This window comes from Lolium perenne, chromosome 5 (assembly GCF_019359855.2).
Source record: "Lolium perenne isolate Kyuss_39 chromosome 5, Kyuss_2.0, whole genome shotgun sequence".
In the NCBI taxonomy this organism is placed as follows: domain Eukaryota; kingdom Viridiplantae; phylum Streptophyta; class Magnoliopsida; order Poales; family Poaceae; genus Lolium; species Lolium perenne.
Genome location: NC_067248.2, coordinates 145,281,726 through 145,301,322, shown reverse-complemented (window position 1 = coordinate 145,301,322; position 19,597 = coordinate 145,281,726). Strand labels below are relative to the sequence as shown.

The 19,597-nt window shown below is 42.5% G+C and overlaps 1 protein-coding gene and 1 long non-coding RNA gene across 2 annotated transcripts in view; one reads left to right on the top strand and one right to left on the bottom strand.

The window, feature by feature from the left end:
* Positions 1-18,352, top strand: part of LOC127303632 (uncharacterized) — a 29,259-nt gene extending 10,907 nt beyond the window's left edge. Inside the window, exon 6 of the mRNA XM_071820528.1 lies at positions 18,113-18,352. Coding sequence (XP_071676629.1) covers positions 18,113-18,352 — 240 coding nt within the window. The remainder of the gene's footprint in view (positions 1-18,112) is intronic.
* LOC139831301 (uncharacterized) overlaps positions 1-19,597 on the bottom strand; it is a 127,887-nt gene that overhangs the window by 75,160 nt on the left and 33,130 nt on the right. The gene's annotated exons all lie outside the window — the stretch shown is intronic.

Below are 19,597 nucleotides of genomic sequence, written 5' to 3'. Positions count from 1 at the left end.
AAAAGGTCATCATGGAACCATTCAGATTCCCTACTCCGGATGGTCGCATAGAACTCCCTTCCATGATGCCCACCGCTGAGCGCCGTTCCAAGGAACAGCATGATCCTGCAGCAGGACCCAGTTACACTCGGCGCTCTCAGCGTGGTGCCGCTCGCTTCTTCACCAGTATGTGGCAGATGTGCAAGAACACCAATGATGTTGCACATCAGAGTCTTGCCATTAACCAGGAGACACGGAGGAGACAGTGTGAGTTCATGGCTGCACGGAATGCTCCTGTTCCTCCTCCTGGCCCTGAGATGGAGCCTGTGGTTGCACCAGCTTGGGAGATGCCTCCCATTACCGATGAGATGATCCAGAACTTTGACTTCTCCATGTATGCTCATGGTGGCCCTCCTCCTCGGACTGCTCGTGCTCCTTCCCCTCCTGCTGATGATGATGATGAGGATGACCGTGGTGCGTCTGCGCGCGATGATGCCGAGAGCTCCTACTCCACCGGGCATCAGTTCTATTGATGGGTGCGGTAGCTTCTCTCCTCTTTTCTTCGCCTTTTTGGTGTCCCGATGCCAAAGGGGGAGAAGAGAGTAGAGTCTAGAACCACGGGGTTCCTTGACTTTCACAAGCCATGGGAGTTGCTTTATTTGGATCTTATATGGCTTGTGCTTATTTGTTTCGATTTCTCGAGAATCATTTGCTACTTTGAATAATTTGTGTATGGACGTGTATGGACGACTATGTGTGTGCTTATTCACTCTATTAGGATAATCATGTTTTATGCTTATATATATCTTGATATACTTGTCCATACCATGCTTGTTTCCTAAAGATATTGGGGGAGCTTCTCATGTTACACATATGGTGCACTTTGCATTCAAACGCAAATTCTCCAAGTGCACACATTATGGGGGAGCTGTCGTAATATCTTATATGGAATCAAGGTTTAGAGCTTATCATAATATCTATATGTGACTCTAGCTCGGTTTGTCATCGTATACCAAAAAGGGGGAGATTGTAAGGATATTTTACCCTTATCCATTATTTTGGTAACAATGACACCGTGCTAGAGTATTTGACCTAATACGTTTATAAGGATTATCTCAGGTATTAGGCAATGAGGCATAAACGGTGTATCAAAGGAACAAGAAGGCTAAAGGAGACCCCCCACTTCAACAACAATCGAAAAGGGGTCTACAGAAGAAATCCGATCGGTCACCCGGTCGGACCGGGCCACAGACCGGCTGGTCCAGCGTACGGTCCGGTCGACCGGGCGCTGATGCGTGTAGTTGACACGTCCGTTGGGAACCCCAAGAGGAAGGTGTGATGCGCACAGCGGCAAGTTTCCCTCAGTTAGAAACCAAGGTTTAATCGAACCAGTAGGAGTCAAGAAGCACGTTGAAGGTTGATGGCGGCGGGATGTAGTGCGGCGCAACACCAGAGATTCCGGCGCCAACGTGGAACCTGCACAACACAACCAAAGTACTTTGCCCCAACGAAACAGTGAGGTTGTCAATCTCACCGGCTTGCTGTAACAAAGGATTAACCGTATTGTGTGGAAGATGATTGTTTGCAGAAAACAGTAGAACAAGTATTGCAGTAGATTGTATTTCAGTAAAGAGAATCGGACCGGGGTCCACAGTTCACTAGAGGTGTCTCTCCCATAAGACGAACATCATGTTGGGTGAACAAATTACAGTTGGGCAATTGACAAATAAAGAGAGCATGACAATGCACATACATATCATGATGAGTATAGTGAGATTTAATTGGGCATTACGACAAAGTACATAGACCGCCATCCAACTGCATCTATGCCTAAAAAGTCCACTTTCAGGTTATCATCCGAACCCCCTCAAGTATTAAGTTGCAAGCAACAGACAATTGCATTAAGTATGGTGCGTAATGTAATCAACAACTACATCCTTAGACATAGCATCAATGTTTTATCCCTAGTGGCAACAGCACAACACAACCTTAGAACTTTCTGTCACTTCCCAGGTGTCAATGCAGGCATGAACCCACTATCGAGCATAAGTACTCCCTCTTGGAGTTAAAAGCATCTACTTGGCCAGAGCATCTACTAGTAACGGAGAGCATGCAAGATCATAAACAACACATAAGCATAGCTTTGATAATCAACATAACAAGTATTCTCTATTCATCGGATCCCAACAAACGCAACATATAGAATTACAGATAGATGATCTTGATCATGTTAGGCAGCTCACAAGATCCGACAATGATAGCACAATGGGGAGAAGACAACCATCTAGCTACTGCTATGGACCCATAGTCCAGGGGTAGACTACTCACACATGACACCGGAGGCGACCATGGCGGCGTAGAGTCCTCCGGGAGATGATTCCCCTCTCCGGCAGGGTGCCGGAGGCGATCTCCTGGATCCCCCGAGATGGGATCGGCGGCGACGGCGTCTCAGTAAGGTTTTCCGTATCGTGGCTCTCGGTACTGGGGGTTTCGTCACGGAGGCTTTAAGTAGGCGGAAGGGCAAGTCAAGAGGCGGCACGGGGGGCCCACACCATAGGCCGGCGCGGCCAGGGGTGGGGCCGCGCCGCCCTAGGGTTTGGCCACCCCGTGGCCCCTCTTCGTCTCGTCTTCGGACTTCTGGAAGCTTCGTGGAAAAATAGGCCCCTGGGCTTTGATTTCGTCCAATTCCGAGAATATTTTGTTACTAGGATTTCTGAAACCAAAAACAGCAGAAAACAGCAACTGGCACTTCGGCATCTTGTTAATAGGTTAGTTCCAGAAAATGCACGAATATGACATAAAGTGTGCATAAAACATGTAGATAACATCAATAATGTGGCATGGAACATAAGAAATTATCGATACGTTGGAGACGTATCAGCATCCCCAAGCTTAGTTCTGCTCGTCCCGAGCAGGTAAAACGATAACACAGATAATTTCTGGAGTGACATGCCATCATAATTTTGATCATACTATTTGTAAAGCATATGTAGTGAATGCAGCGATCAAAACAATGTGTATGACATGAGTAAACAAGTGAATCATAAAGCAAAGACTTTTCATGAATAGCACTTCAAGACAAGCATCAATAAGTCTTGCATAAGAGTTAACTCATAAAGCAATAATTCAAAGTAAAGGTATTGAAGCAACACAAAAGAAGATTAAGTTTCAGCGGTTGCTTTCAACTTGTAACATGTATATCTCATGGATATTGTCAACATAGAGTAATATAATAAGTGCAATAAGCAAGTATGTAGGAATCAATGCACAGTTCACACAAGTGTTTGCTTCTTGAGGTGGAGAGAAATAGGTGAACTGACTCAACATTGAAAGTAAAAGAATGGTCCTCATAGAGGAAAAGCATCGATTGCTATATTTGTGCTAGAGCTTTGATTTTGAAAACATGAAACAATTTTGTCAACGGTAGTAATAAAGCATATGCATCATGTAAATTATATCTTATAAGTTGCAAGCCTCATGCATAATGTACTAATAGTGCCCGCACCTTGTCCTAATTAGCTTGGACTACCGGATCATCACATGCATTGTTTTTACCAAGTGTCACAAAGGGGTACCTCTATGCCGCCTGTACAAAGGTCTAAGGAGAAAGCTCGCATTGGATTTCTCGCTATTGATTATTCTTCAACTTAGACATCCATACCGGGACAACATAGACAACAGATAATGGACTCCTCTTTTATGCATAAGCATATAACAACAATTAATAATTTTCTCATTTGAGATTTGAGGTTTGTTGTCCAAAACTGAAACTTCCACCATGGAACATGGCTTTAGTTAGCGGCCCAATGTTCTTCTCTAACATATGCATGCTTGACCATATGGTGGTAGATCTCTCTTGCTTCAGACAAGACGAACATGCATAGCAACTCACATGAAATTCAACAATGAATAGTTGATGGCGTCCCCAGTGAACATGGTTATCGCACAACAAGCAACTTAATAAGAGATAAAGTGCATAATTACATATTCAATACCACAATAGTTTTTAAGCTATTTGTCCCATGAGCTATATATTGCAAAGGTGAATGATGGAATTTTAAAGGTAGCACTCAAGCAATTTACTTTGGAATGGCGGAAAAATACCATGTAGCATAGGTAGGTATGGTGGACACAAATGGCATAGTGGTTGGCTCAAGTATTTTGGATGCATGAGAAGTATTCCCTCTCGATACAAGGTTTAGGCTAGCAAGGCTTATTTGAAACAAACACAAGGATGAACGGTACAGCAAAACTCACATAAAAGACATATTGAAAACATTATAAGACTCTACACCGTCTTCCTTGTTGTTCAAACTCAATACTAGAAATTATCTAGACCTTAGAGAAACCAAATATGCAAACCAAATTTTAGCATGCTCTATGTATTTCTTCATTAATGGGTGCAAAGCATATGATGCAAGAGCTTAAACATGAGCACAACAATTGCCAAGTATCACATTATCCAAGACATTTATAGCAATTACTACATGTATCATTTTCCAATTCCAACCATATAACAATTTAACGAAGGAGAAACTTCGCCATGAATACTATGAGTAGAAACTAAGGACATACTTGTCCATATGCTACAGCGGAGCGTGTATCTCTCCCATAAAGTGAATGCTAGGATCCATTTTATTCAAACAAAACAAAAAACAAAACAAACCGACGCTCCAAGAAAAAGCACATAAGATATGATGGAATAAAAATATAGTTTCAGGGGAGGAACCTGATAATGTTGTCGATGAAGAAGGGGATGCCTTGGGCATCCCCAAGCTTAGACGCTTGAGTCTTCTTGATATATGCAGGGGTGAACCGCCGGGTGCATCCCCAAGCTTAGAGCTTTTCACTCTCCTTGATCATGTTGCATCATACTCCTCTCTTGATCCTTGAAAACTTCCTCCACACCAAACTCGAAACAACTCATTAGAGGGTTAGTGCACAATATAAATTGACATATTCAGAGGTGACACAATCATTCTTAACACTTCTGGACATTGCATAATGCTACTGGACATTAGTGGATCAAAGAAATTCATCCAACATAGCGAAAGAGGCAATGCGAAATAAAAGGCAGAATCTGTCAAAACAGAACAGTTCGTATTGACGAATTTTAAAATGGCACCAGACTTGCTCAAATGAAAATGCTCAAATTGAATGAAAGTTGCGTACATATCTGAGGATCATGCACGTAAATTGGCATAATTTTCTGAGCTACCTACAGGGAGGTGGACTCAGATTCGTGACAGCAAAGAAATCTGGAACTGCGCAGTAATCCAAATCTAGTACTTACTTTTCTATCAACGGCTTAACTTGGCACAACAAAACTCAAAACTAAGATAAGGAGAGGTTGCTACAGTAGTAAACAACTTCCAAGACACAAAATAAAAGCAAAGTACTGTAGGTAAAAACATGGGTTGTCTCCCATAAGCGCTTTTCTTTAACGCCTTTCAGCTAGGCGCAGAAAGTGTGTATCAAGTAACATCGAGAGATGAAGCATCAACATCATAATTTGTTCTAATAATAGAATCATAAGGTACCTTCATTCTCTTTCTAGGGAAGTGTTCCATACCTTTCTTGAGAGGAAATTGATATTTTATATTACCTTCCCTCATATCAATAATAGCACCAACAGTTCGAAGAAAAGGTCTTCCCAATATAATGGGACAAGATGCATTGCATTCAATATCCAAGACAACAAAATCAACGGGAACAAGATTATTGTTAACGGTAATGCGAACATTATCAACTTTACCCAAAGGTTTCTTTGTAGAATGATCAGCAAGATTAACATCCAAATAACAATTTTTCAGCGGTGGCAAGTCAAGCATATTATAAATTTTCTTAGGCATAACAGAAATACTTGCACCAAGATCACATAAAGAATTACAATCAAAATCTTTGACTCTCATTTTAATGATGGGCTCCCAACCATCCTCTAGCTTTTTAGGAATAGAGGCTTCGCGCTCTAGTTTATCTTCTCTAGCTTTTATGAGAGCATTTGTAATATGATGCGTGAAAGCCAAATTTATAGCACTAGCATTAGGACTTTTAGCAAGTTTTTGCAAGAACTTTATAACTTCAGAGATGTGGCAATCATCAAAGTTCAAACCATTATAATCTAAAGCAATGGGATCATCATCCCCAATGTTGGAAAAAATTTCAGCAGCTTTATCACAGGCAATTTCAGCAGTTTTAGCAGTTTCAGGCAGTTTTTCGCGCTTTGCATTAGAAGTGGAAACATTGCTAACACCAATTCTTTTATTAGTATTAGTAGGAGGTGCAGCAACATGTGTAGCATTAGCATTACTAGTGGTGGTAATAGTCCAAACTTTAGCTATATTCTTCTCTTTAGCTAGTTTTTCATTTTCTTCTCTATCCCACCTGGCACGCAGTTCAGCCATTAATCTTATATTCTCATTAATTCTAACTTGAATGGCATTTGCTGTAGTAACAATTTTATTATGATGATTCTCATTAGGCAAAACTTTTGATTTCAAAAGATCAACATCAGCAGCAAGACTATCGACTTTAGAAGCAAGTATATCAATTTTCCCAAGCTTTTCTTCAACAGATTTGTTAAAAGCAGTTTGTGTACTAATAAATTCTTTAAGCATGGCTTCAAGTCCAGGGGGTGAATTCCTATTATTGTTGTAAGAATTTCCATAAGAATTACCATAGCCGTTGCCATTATTATAAGGATATGGCCTATAGTTGTTACTAGAATTGTTCCGGTAAGCATTGTTGTTGAAATTATTATTTTTAATGAAGTTTACATCAACATGTTCTTCTTGTGCAACCAATGAAGCTAACGGAACATTATTAGGATCAATATTAGTCCTATCATTCACAAGCATAGACATAATAGCATCAACCTTATCATTCAAGGAAGAGGTTTCTTCGACAGAATTTACCTTCTTACCTTGTGGAGCTCTTTCCGTGTGCCATTCAGAGTAATTGATCATCATATTATCAAGAAGCTTTGTTGCTTCACCAAGAGTGATGGACATAAAGGTACCTCCAGCAGCTGAATCCAATAAATTCCGTGAAGAAAAATTTAGTCCTGCATAGAAGGTTTGGATGATCATCCAAGTAGTCAGTCCATGGGTTGGGCAATTTTTAACCAGAGATTTCATTCTTTCCCAAGCTTGAGCAACATGTTCAGTATCTAATTGTTTAAAATTCATTATGCTACTCCTCAAAGATATAATTTTAGCAGGGGGATAATATCTACCAATAAAAGCATCCTTGCATTTAGTCCATGAATCAATACTATTCTTAGGCAGAGATAGCAACCAATCTTTAGCTCTTCCTCTTAATGAGAAAGGGAACAATTTTAATTTAATAATATCACCATCTACATCTTTATATTTTTGCATTTCACATAGTTCAACAAAATTATTGAGATGGGCAGCAGCATCATCAGAACTAACTCCAGAAAATTGATTGTTCATAACAAGATTCAGTAAAGCAGGTTTAATTTCAAAGAATTCTGCTGTAGTAGCAGGTGGAGCAATAGGTGTGCATAAGAAATCATTATTATTTGTGGTTGTGAAGTCACACAACTTAGTATTTTCAGCGTTGGCCATTTTAGCAACAGTAAATAAAAAAAACTAGATAAAGTAAATGCAAGTAAACTAATTTTTTTGTGTTTTTGATATAGCAAACAAGATAGCAAATAAAGTAAAACTAACAACTAATTTTTTTGTATTTTGATTTAGTGCAGCAAACAAAGTAGTAAATAAAACTAAGCAAGACAAAAACAAAGTAAAGAGATTGAGAAGTGGAGACTCCCCTTGCAGCGTGTCTTGATCTCCCCGGCAACGGCGCCAGAAATTTGCTTGATGCGTGTAGTTGACACGTCCGTTGGGAACCCCAAGAGGAAGGTGTGATGCGCACAGCGGCAAGTTTCCCTCAGTTAGAAACCAAGGTTTAATCGAACCAGTAGGAGTCAAGAAGCACGTTGAAGGTTGATGGCGGCGGGATGTAGTGCGGCGCAACACCAGAGATTCCGGCGCCAACGTGGAACCTGCACAACACAACCAAAGTACTTTGCCCCAACGAAACAGTGAGGTTGTCAATCTCACCGGCTTGCTGTAACAAAGGATTAACCGTATTGTGTGGAAGATGATTGTTTGCAGAAAACAGTAGAACAAGTATTGCAGTAGATTGTATTTCAGTAAAGAGAATCGGACCGGGGTCCACAGTTCACTAGAGGTGTCTCTCCCATAAGACGAACAACATGTTGGGTGAACAAATTACAGTTGGGCAATTGACAAATAAAGAGAGCATGACAATGCACATACATATCATGATGAGTATAGTGAGATTTAATTGGGCATTACGACAAAGTACATAGACCGCCATCCAACTGCATCTATGCCTAAAAAGTCCACTTTCAGGTTATCATCCGAACCCCCTCCAGTATTAAGTTGCAAGCAACAGACAATTGCATTAAGTATGGTGCGTAATGTAATCAACAACTACATCCTTAGACATAGCATCAATGTTTTATCCCTAGTGGCAACAGCACAACACAACCTTAGAACTTTCTCACATCGTCCGGTGTCAATGCGAGCATGAACCCACTATCGAGCATAAGTACTCCCTCTTGGAGTTAAAAGCATCTACTTGGCCAGAGCATCTACTAGTAACGGAGAGCATGCAAGATCATAAACAACACATAAGCATAGCTTTGATAATCAACATAACAAGTATTCTCTATTCATCGGATCCCAACAAACGCAACATATAGAATTACAGATAGATGATCTTGATCATGTTAGGCAGCTCACAAGATCCGACAATGATAGCACAATGGGGAGAAGACAACCATCTAGCTACTGCTATGGACCCATAGTCCAGGGGTAGACTACTCACACATCACACCGGAGGCGACCATGGCGGCGTAGAGTCCTCCGGGAGATGATTCCCCTCTCCGGCAGGGTGCCGGAGGCGATCTCCTGGATCCCCCGAGATGGGATCGGCGGCGACGGCGTCTCAGTAAGGTTTTCCGTATCGTGGCTCTCGGTACTGGGGGTTTCGTCACGGAGGCTTTAAGTAGGCGGAAGGGCAAGTCAAGAGGCGGCACGGGGGGCCCACACCATAGGCCGGCGCGGCCAGGGGTGGGGCCGCGCCGCCCTAGGGTTTGGCCACCCCGTGGCCCCTCTTCGTCTCGTCTTCGGACTTCTGGAAGCTTCGTGGAAAAATAGGCCCCTGGGCTTTGATTTCGTCCAATTCCGAGAATATTTTGTTACTAGGATTTCTGAAACCAAAAACAGCAGAAAACAGCAACTGGCACTTCGGCATCTTGTTAATAGGTTAGTTCCAGAAAATGCACGAATATGACATAAAGTGTGCATAAAACATGTAGATAACATCAATAATGTGGCATGGAACATAAGAAATTATCGATACGTTGGAGACGTATCAGGCGCCAACCGGGCGCCAACCGGGCTGCAAACCAGCGCGAAAGAATCCGGTTTGCCGCCCGGTCAGCCGGCCTACAGACCGGCGAGTCCGGCGTACGGTCCGGTCGACCGGGCGCCAACCGGGCGCCAACCGGAGGAGCCCCTGGACGAAGAAAAGGAGGATCCGACCCAGCATCCGGTCACAACCTGCTGGTCCGGTCACTGGTCCGGTCCGACCGGACGGCAGACCGGACAGTCCGGTCACTGGTCCGGTTGACCGGGTTTGACGAGAAGAAAGCTGAGGTGGCAAGTGACCAATGGCCATTTTTCGAAGAACACTATAAATAGGCCTTCTCCTACCTCAGAACACTTAGGCACTACATTACATGTTGTTTTTTGAGCTCTCTCTCTCTTACTCCATTTCTAGAAACACCAAAAGCCTCCGATCTACCTCCTCCACCACCCAAACTCAAATCCCTCCGGGGAATCACTAGAGGAGGACTCGATCTACTGTTCTACCAAGCCAAATCTCATTCCCCCTTGTATTCATCAAGAAGCTTGCTTCCTAGGTTTCCTTGGAAACCCTAGGTGGGCAAGAGGAGTTCGGAAGCATCCGGACTGTGGATTTGCTCCGGGCAAGATTGTGAAGGTTTGGAGGCTACCTCAAAGTCTACCACAAGTGAGTGAGCTATTCCTTCGTGGGATAGGCTCCGGAGAATAGGGTGAGCCTTCGTGGCGTGGGGAATCCTTCGTGGGACCTCCACCCCTCCAAATGTGACGTACCTTGTTGCAAAGCAAGGGAACACGGGAATACATCCTCGTCTCCGCGTGCTATCGGTTATCTCTAACCGAACTCCTTACTTGTGATTTAACTGCCTGAGAGAGCCTTCGTGCTCGAGATAGTTGTATCTTCATATAGGTTGCTTCACCTAGTTTGCATTAGGCTCACCTTTATATTCCGCAAAGCCTAATATTGCAAAGAAAGAATTAAAATCTGTAGAAACCTATTCACCCCCTCTAGGTTTACCATCTCTATACTTTCATAGAGGAATCCTGCAAGTTAGCCATAGACATCGGAAAATCAACAAGCGAAACAAGGGTTTTACCCAGCTTCAGGCCCTCAATAGAGGAAACCCTACGTGCTGCTTGACTGATCTCTTAATATGGGAAGTATCGGGTTACAATAGGATGGATCTCGCCGAAGGCAAGATTAGGGTTTTGGGGAGTTGTGACGGCGGCTGCTATGCAAGGTTGGATTGTGTCTATGGGGGTCCTCTCCTGGTTCTTTATATAGGATGCCAGATCACAAGGACACGCACGAATTCGTATTGGATTACAACTTTAACTTTCCTTCTTAGCCGATGGCTTGCCGTACACGCCTTGGAGTCTTTGAGTCCTGGTCGGTGCCGATGGATCCGGTACCCTGGTCCTTGGGATTCCAGGTTATTCCAGCGTATTGGGCCTTCATATTATCATTGTGGGCCCCTCCCGAGCAGATAGATATACCCAAACTTCGGGTAACCGATAGGTGATGCCCACGACAACGTTGAAAGAGCGATATGCAGACCTCGGGGGATTCGGGGGATTATATAGCAAAAAGTTACGCAACATAAGGAAGGGAACATGACGAAAACGGGTCGGAGAGGGATTTTGAGGTGGCCATACCCTGCCAGGCGCGACCAGCAAAGGGCCCGCGCCTGGGGGTGGTATGGTGCCTCCAGGCACCTCCCCCTCTTCGTTTTCATCTCGTAATTTCTTATATTGAACGACAACAACATAAACATATGCCAGAAAATAAAACGCGGAATTTTCCTTACAAAAGTTGTTACCATTTCGAAAACGGACTCTGCAGATTTCTGCATTTGATTTTTAATAAATTCTTCCAGAGTCACTACATCAATCACATCAACATCTTCATTATAAGAATCTCCAGAAATATAATGCTTGAGTCTTTCTCCATTCGGCGAAGCAATTTTTATCGCACCAGAACTATACACCTCCACAATAATAAATGGTCCTTCGCATTTTGAGAGTAATTTTCCTGCAAAAAATCTTAGACGAGACTTATATAATAAAACTTTCTCACCTACATGTTGAGAATTCTCCTATCATGCCATTGCTTCACTTTCTCTTTAAAACGTCTAGCATTTTCATATGCTTCATTTCTCCATTCATAAAGAGAACTTAAGTCAAGCAACCTTTTCTTACCCGCTAATTTAAAATCTCTATTTAGTTCTTTCACTGCCCAATATGCTTTGTGTTCTAATTCTAAAGGCAAGTGACAAGCTTTTCCATAAACCATCTTATAAGGAGACATACCCATAGGAGTTTTGTAAGCAATTCTATAAGCCCATAAAGCATCATTTAATTTACTAGCCCAATTCTTTCTAGATTTACTAACAGTCTTTGCAAGATAGATTTAATTTCTCTATTTGAAAATTCTACTTGCCCACTTGTTTGAGGGTGATAGGCTGAAGCAATCCTATGATTAACATCATATTTAGCAAGGGTCTTTCTAAAACCACCATGAATAAAATGAGAACCCCCATCAGTCATAAGATATCTAGGTACACCAAACCTAGGAAAAATAGCATCTTTAAGCATTTTTTAATGAGGTCTCACCATCAATACTTTTTGTAGGTATAGCTTCTACCCATTTAGTAACATAATCAACAAAACAAGTATAGAAGTATAACATTCTGAAGGAGGAAAAGGACCCATAAAGTCAAATCCCCAACAATCAAATGGTTTAATAACAAGAGAATAATTCATAGGCATTTCATTGCGTCTAGAAATATTACCATTTCTTTGGCATTCATCACAAGATAAAATAATTTTTTTTGCATCTTTAAAAAGAGTAGGGCAATAAAAACCCAACCGTAAAACTTTCGTGCAGTTGTATCTCCAGCATGATGCCCTCCATAAGCACTTCCATGGTATTTCCTCAATATCTCTTTATGTAAATGTGGGTCATCCCAAAAATAATGTCTCAGATCATAAAAGAATTTCGCTGTAAATGTTGGAGGCAAATACTTGGAAACAATAAAGTTATAATAATCAACATACCAAGAAATCTCACACGAAGTTACCTTTATTGCAGCTAATTGTTCATTTGGAAAACTATCGTTAACAGGAATAGGATCATCAGAAATATTTTGCAATCTAGACAAGTTATCAGCAATAGGGTTTTCAGCGTCTTTCCTATCTACATTATGCAGATCAAATTCTTGTAAAACTAACATCCATCTAATAAGCCTCGGCTTAGCATCCTTCTTGTTCATTAAGTATTTAATAGCGGCATGATCAGTATGAGTAATAACCTTTGAATCAACAATATAAGGCCTAAACTTATCGCAAGCAAAAAACCATACCTAAAAATTATTTTTCAGTAGTAGCATAATTCTTTTGAGAAGCATCAAGAGTCTTACTAGCACAATGATTAACATTCAATTTCTTATCTATTCGCTGTCCAGGAGCAGCACCCACTGCATAATCACTAGCATCACACATAATTTCAAATGGTAAATTCCAATCAGGTGGTTGAACAATAGGAGCGGTTATTAATGCTTTCTTTAAAGTTTAAAAGGCTTCCTTACAATCATCATCAAAAATGAAAGGAACATCCTTTTGAAGAAGATTAGTAAGAGGATTTCAAATTTGGGATTTCTATTTTCGTGCCCTCGGGTCCTTAGTTGTGCTCAGTTTTTCCCAGCCGCTTAACTTTTCCTCAGTTTTCCCTAGCCTCTTGTCTCAAACGCTCACAAGTGCTGGAACGGCCGGTTGGCCATCGGGTCAGCAACTTTGACCATTATCTGCTGACTAGTGGGGCCACGTAGATCCCGGAAAGACACGTCAGACCATCCATCTTTGTTTGACCGTAAGCATCGACGTATCTCTGGCCAAAACGCGGACGAGTGGGGCTTCGGTATATCGACTGACAAGTGGGGCCATGAAGCTGATACAAGGGGCAATACACCGGTAGGATTAGATTTTCAAACGGAGCTCTACATCGATGGCACGGAGTAGGGGGGCTGCGCGGTGCCGAGGTGAGATCGACGTCCACAAAGAACTGCATGAGGCGAGGCCAGACGCATTTGATAGGTACGAACTAGACGTGTTTAACCATGCAAAGAAGAGAAGAAATGGTCGAGCACATCGACGACGACTTCAACACTTTGACTGACGGTGTCGGACACGAACGCGATCAATGTAGAGAAAACTAGTGTCTCTCCTTTCTGGCGTGGATAGATGGATACTAGGGGAGTGTGGTGGCGAAGGGAAATACCTCACGGTTGTCTGTGACGTCCAGCATAGCGGAGCGGCGTGGCCGTTCCCACAACGGTGTGCATGTTCGGCATTGCCCTCGGCATGTACGTACGACATTGGCCTCGGCAGTATCCCTGGTGTCTCATAGATCGAGAGATGGGACAGCATTGAGGGTACATCCCGACGGTGGCCAAGGAGTGGCGGCGAGCATAGCTGTTCTGACCATGCCGATATCGACATCGGCATCGTTTGGACGCTGTGGTGCTCGAATCGAGGTGCGGTTTGTTTTATGTACGCTAAAATGAAATTGAAACAAGTTTTCTGTTGAAGGTTAGGTAAAATACGAAAGTTTGCAACTGAAAATTTTAATGGCACTATGGTGAGGTTATTTCTTATAGAACTATACGCATCGGCCAAATTTTGTGAGATTTTTTTCCTTGTTGTTAAAGGTATGGTATCATGTATTCCAAATTTGGGGTCATTTGGAGATATTCGAAAAAAATCACTTTGTTTAAGCGCATGCCGTTTGGTCTCACTCAAACCAGCTTTTGTAACTAGGTGAATTTTTCGACCTTCTCTAAATGACCTCAAATTTCATACAGATGATCTTCTATACGAAGATAGATAGATTGTTTGTTTTTTTTACATTTTTATTTTCCTTTATAACTAGCATAGTGGCCCTCACAAATGCGAGGGCATCACTTTCATTCTCTTGAAATTTCTTGAAACACAAATTTATAATTTCATAGACACACATGTCATGAGACTGGATGCTATTATTCCTATTTTAGAATATCGTAAGAAAACATACACATTTAATTTATGTCTTAATTATTAATATGTCATCTAGGAAAAGTTAAATTTCAACGATTTATTGTGTGGTACTTCACATATGTAATTATATATGATTAAAATAACATTCTAGAATTTTAATTCTTTTATATGACATGTCTTAGTGATTGGAAGAGATGGGAAAGTCCTCAGTATTACATATCTTGGCCAGATTCCAAATGACACTCACTATTGTTTAGTTGTGTAAAAGTTATTGATCTATCATAGTTTCTCAAATATCTCTCCATTTTCAAGCTCTCAAGAAATTAAACCTCTAACATGATGTTAAAGTTTTAAAGTTGTTGGAATAACTTAGGTTGGGCTGTAAGTATTTTCTCTATTTGAATTGGTTAAGGCATTTGTCATCTGCGCGAAAATATATTTAATTTATAAATCCAATCGTGATCATCGTTTTGCATATATGAATGATTTTCTTACATGATAAAACTCTTTACCTTATTTTACCCTTCTCTTGAGGGTATCTCTATTATAAAGTATAAACTAATATTACAAAATGTTAGTGTCGATTGTCTACTTTCTTTCTACCGCAGTTCGAATAGGAGGACATGGTCACTTACTTTGGATGGCGGGTTGGTCTCCAAGCTAGTGGGGCGGAGGCGGCCATATGCGCTTTTGCCGCGAGCTTGCGCTCCTCACCACCTCATAAATCTTGGGGCACCAGTGATCATAGAAGTCTAGGGGGAGGCGGCGGCGCTCAAGCTAGGTAACGGCGGCCTGGAGTGGCTGGAAACCTGGAACGTTCGGCGCTGCTAAAGACAACCGATCAACGCTGCTAACAACGGCCTCAGATTATCCCTAGACGCTGACCATTTACTCATCGGCCGACATTCGTTGCTCCCCGATCACCCCTCTTTTTGGCCTTTCGTCTTCCGACATTCGCTATTTTTTTACCACAATTTACTTTTCATCGAGAAAAAAAGGAAGTGCAGGGCCTACAACTTAAAATCGTAGAAAAACATCATGTCCAAAATCACACTTTAAGTGTCCTAGATAGCTCATCCGGTGCCGCTAAAGACAACCGATTGGCGCTGCTAACAGCAGCCTCAGATTATCCCTAGACGCTGACCATTTATTCAACGGCCGGCGTTCGTCGCTCCCCGATCATCCCTCTTTTTGGCATTTCTTCTCCCGGCATTCGCTAATTTTTTTTTTACCACAATTTACTTTTCATCGAGAAAAAAAGGAAGTGTGGGGCCTACAACTTAAAATAGTAGAAAATTCTCCTGTCCAAAATCACATTTTAAGTGTCCTAGATAGCTCGTACGGCGCTACTAAAGACAACCGATCGGCGCTGCTAACAACGGCCTCAGATTATCCCTAGACGCTGACCATTTACTCATCGGCTAGCGTTTCGTCGCTCCCCGATCATCCCTCTTTTTGGCCATTCGTCTCCCGACATTCGCTAATTTTTTAACCACAATTTACTTTTCATCGAGGAAGAAAGGAAGTGCGGGGCCTACAACTTAAAATCGTATAGAATCATCCTGTCCAAAATCACACTTTTAAGTGTCCTAGATCACTCGTCCGGCGCAGCTAAAGACAACCGATCGGCGCTGCTAACAACAGCCTTAGATTATCCATAGACGCTGACCATTTACTCATCGGCTGACGTTCGTCGCTCCCGGTCATCCCTCTTTTTGGCCTTTCGTCTTCTGGCATTCGCTAATTTTTTACCACAGTTTACTTTTCGTCGAGAAAAAAAGGAAATGCGGGGCCTACAACTTAAAATCTTAGAAAATCATCCTATCCAAAATCACACTTTTAAGTGTCCTAGATAGCTCGTCCGGCGCTGCTAAAGACAACCGATCGGCGCTGCTAACAACGGCCTCAGATTATCCCTAGACGCTGACCATTTACTCGTCGGCCGACGTTCATCGTCCCCGATCATCCCTCTTTTTGGCCTTTCGTCTCCCGGCATTCGCTAATTTTTTACCACAGTTTACTTTTCATAGAGAGAAAAAGAAATTGGGGGGCCGACAAAGAAAATCATCTTGTCCAAAATCACACTTTAAGTGTTCTAGATAGCTAAGCTATTGCATCGGTCACGTCTTTTTTCGTGAACAAACTCGTCTATTCCGATCCTATATACCAACCTAGCTTGCAGCGATTTTTTTTCCTTTTTAATCGGACTACTTTGTTTTGTTGCATTTTCCAAATAGAGTTAGCCAGCTACCGTTCTTTTTTCCGGATCTGAGACGCTATTCCCACGGATATCTTTCACGTAAAAGTTCTTTGCATGAGTCTACACGTTTTAAACGTGTCAACCGGAACCTACATGGTTACGTTATTAATAATCTTTCTTTAAATCTTAGCCACAAAATTTAGATCTAACCATTGAAATAATTGAGATGATGTGGATTAATGTGGTATCTCTATTTTAAACATCCGCATTTTGCTTTTAGTATATAATAGATACCTAGTTGCTGGGTTGTGTGCTTGTAACCTTTATTCTGTGTGTGTTGCTGGGGTTGTGTTATGTACTCTGCCAGTTGGGGATTCATTAATTTAATGCCGGGCTCATCTTGAGCCTTCCGTCTAAAAAAAAAATGTACCAGGTTTCCTCGGTAGTTAATCTATGATTTTAAGTGTTCAATGAGTAGGACTTGCAACCATCATGGTCATTTCAGTGTACTTTGTGATGCACCTTTGACATTTAACGGGGAGGAAGTCCTGAAACTACGACGAAGGAAGATCACAGAACATACACTGTCTGACCTTTTGTCTGTCATTTGTCCCTCTTAACATATGATGCGAAGAGAAGTACCGCTGGGCAAATTTAAACTCGATAAACCTCTTGTTGATTTATTCCGAGAGTGCACTGTGCACATAAATGGCTCGCATCTGCTGCTTGAGATTTCAAAAATCGTTCGTCTTTGATGTTCTCTCTTGTCACATAGATGAACAGGTGCCGGCACAAATAGCTGGGCGGCAGAACAGCATCCTGTACTTGCAGGTTGCAGCTGCAGAAATGCTTGCTTGATCCACCACCTTGCTCTTGGTATCGTTCTCGGCCCCTCTCAGGTGAGCTCACCGACACATCATCATCTTCCCAAAAAAATAGGTGTGTGAAAAAAGAATATATTTCTGTGACTGTGATTGCGTGAATATACCCGAACATAAACCAAATTCCATGGGGCCATTCTCCAGTTTCCTCGGCATTAACGAACTGATACATAATTTTTACATGAAGCAGAGATTCTATCATCACTGATGAGTAGGATGAGTGGAGGTCTCGATCATGAGACTGTTAAGCGCGGCAAAAATAAGCAGCTAGCACGGTATATGCTCTCAGATATCCACCATTGCCGGGTGTTAAAGTAGTTGTACAAACGTGTATACGTGTATCTGTAGATCTCCTGTGTATGTACACTATGTAATTGTCCTCATATATATATGCACCGTGCGGCCCAATTAGGGTAACGCATCCCATAATACTTCTTACATGGTATCAGAGCGAGAGGCTCCTCCGATCGCATCTAGTCCTCGCCGAAAGTCGCCGCCGCCGCGTCGAAAACCCTCGACGACGTCTGAGCCGCCGCGTCGTTTTTTCCCTTACGCTGTCGCCATGTTGCCTGGAGGATCGTCCTCGTCGTCTGCAACCTCAGGCGTCCTCAACAGCGTGGTCACTGAGAAGCTTAGCGGTGACAACTTCCTCCTCTGGCAAGCCCAGGAAGGAGAACAAGACTGCCTCTGTCTTCTTTGGGCAGATCAAAAGCCTTGCTGATGAGATGGCAACAGCCGGCAAGCCCCTGGACAACGACGACATTATATCATATGTCCTAGCCGGTCTCGATGAAGATTATGACGGTTTTGTGGCTTCCGTCAATGCAGTGCTCAAGGCGTAGAAAACCATCAGTATGGGGGATCTGTATTCGATGCTCCTTGCAGCAGAAGCCCGGATTGAGAACAGAAACCCGTTGGCTCTTCTGCAAACGCCGCGACTCGTGGCGGTCGTGGATACCGTGGCCAGTATGGCCGTGGTGGTGGACGCGGTGGCTATCCAGATCAGCGCGGAAACAATGGTGGCTATGATCAGCGGGGAAATAATTACCGCGGCAACGACAGGAGCCCTAACAACAACTATGACAACCGAGGTAATGGTGGTCGTGGCAACAACAATCAGCAAAACTATCGCTCTCAGTATGGAGGTGGTGATCAGGGCCCTAGGCTGGTGTGCCAAGTTTGTGGCAAGGAGGGCCACACAACACTGAATTGTTGGAAAAGGTTCCAGAAAAACTATCATGGTCCTGAGAGGTCAGCAGGTGCGGCTGTTGGATCTGGATCATATGGCATTGATACAAATTGGTACAGTGAATCCGGGGCAATTGATCACATTACAAGCGAGCTCGACAAGCTGCATGTGAGGGAACGCTACAATGGGAATGAGCAGATTCACGCAGCAAATGGTACAGGTATGGATATTCATCATGTTGGTAGTTCTGTACTTCATACTCCTCACCATGACTTGCATCTTAAAAACATCCTCCATGTTCCTCAAGCCACTAAAAATCTCTTGTCAACTAGTCGTCTAGCCCAAGATAATCAAGCCTTTGTTGGGTATTGGCCTAATTCCTTTTTTGTTAAGGATCAGGACACGAGGAAAATCCTTCTTCAAGGTAGCTGTGTGGGTGGTCTCTATCCTGTGCCGGCATTGGAGTCCTCTACTTCATCCCTGGATTGGCAAGCACATGGTGTCGTCAAGTCGTCATCTTCGCTTTGGCATAGGCGTCTAGGTCATCCTTCATCAAGTGTAGTCCATCAAGTTCTTCGAGATAATAAAATTCCGTTTAGTGAGTCAAATAAAGAGTCTATTTGTGATGCTTGTCAACAGGCTAAAAGTCATCAACTCCCATACCCCAAGTCCTCTATTGTGTCTATGTCTCCACTTGAACTTGTATTTTCTGATGTTTGGGGTCCAGCCCCTGATTCTGTTGGAAGATATAAATACTATGTCTGTTTTATTGATGATTTCAGTAAGTTCACATGGATCTATTTGTTGAAAAATAAATCTGATGTTTTTCAGAAGTTTCATGATTTTCAACATCTTGTTGAACGTCTCTTTGATAAGAAAATTGTTGCCATGCAAACCG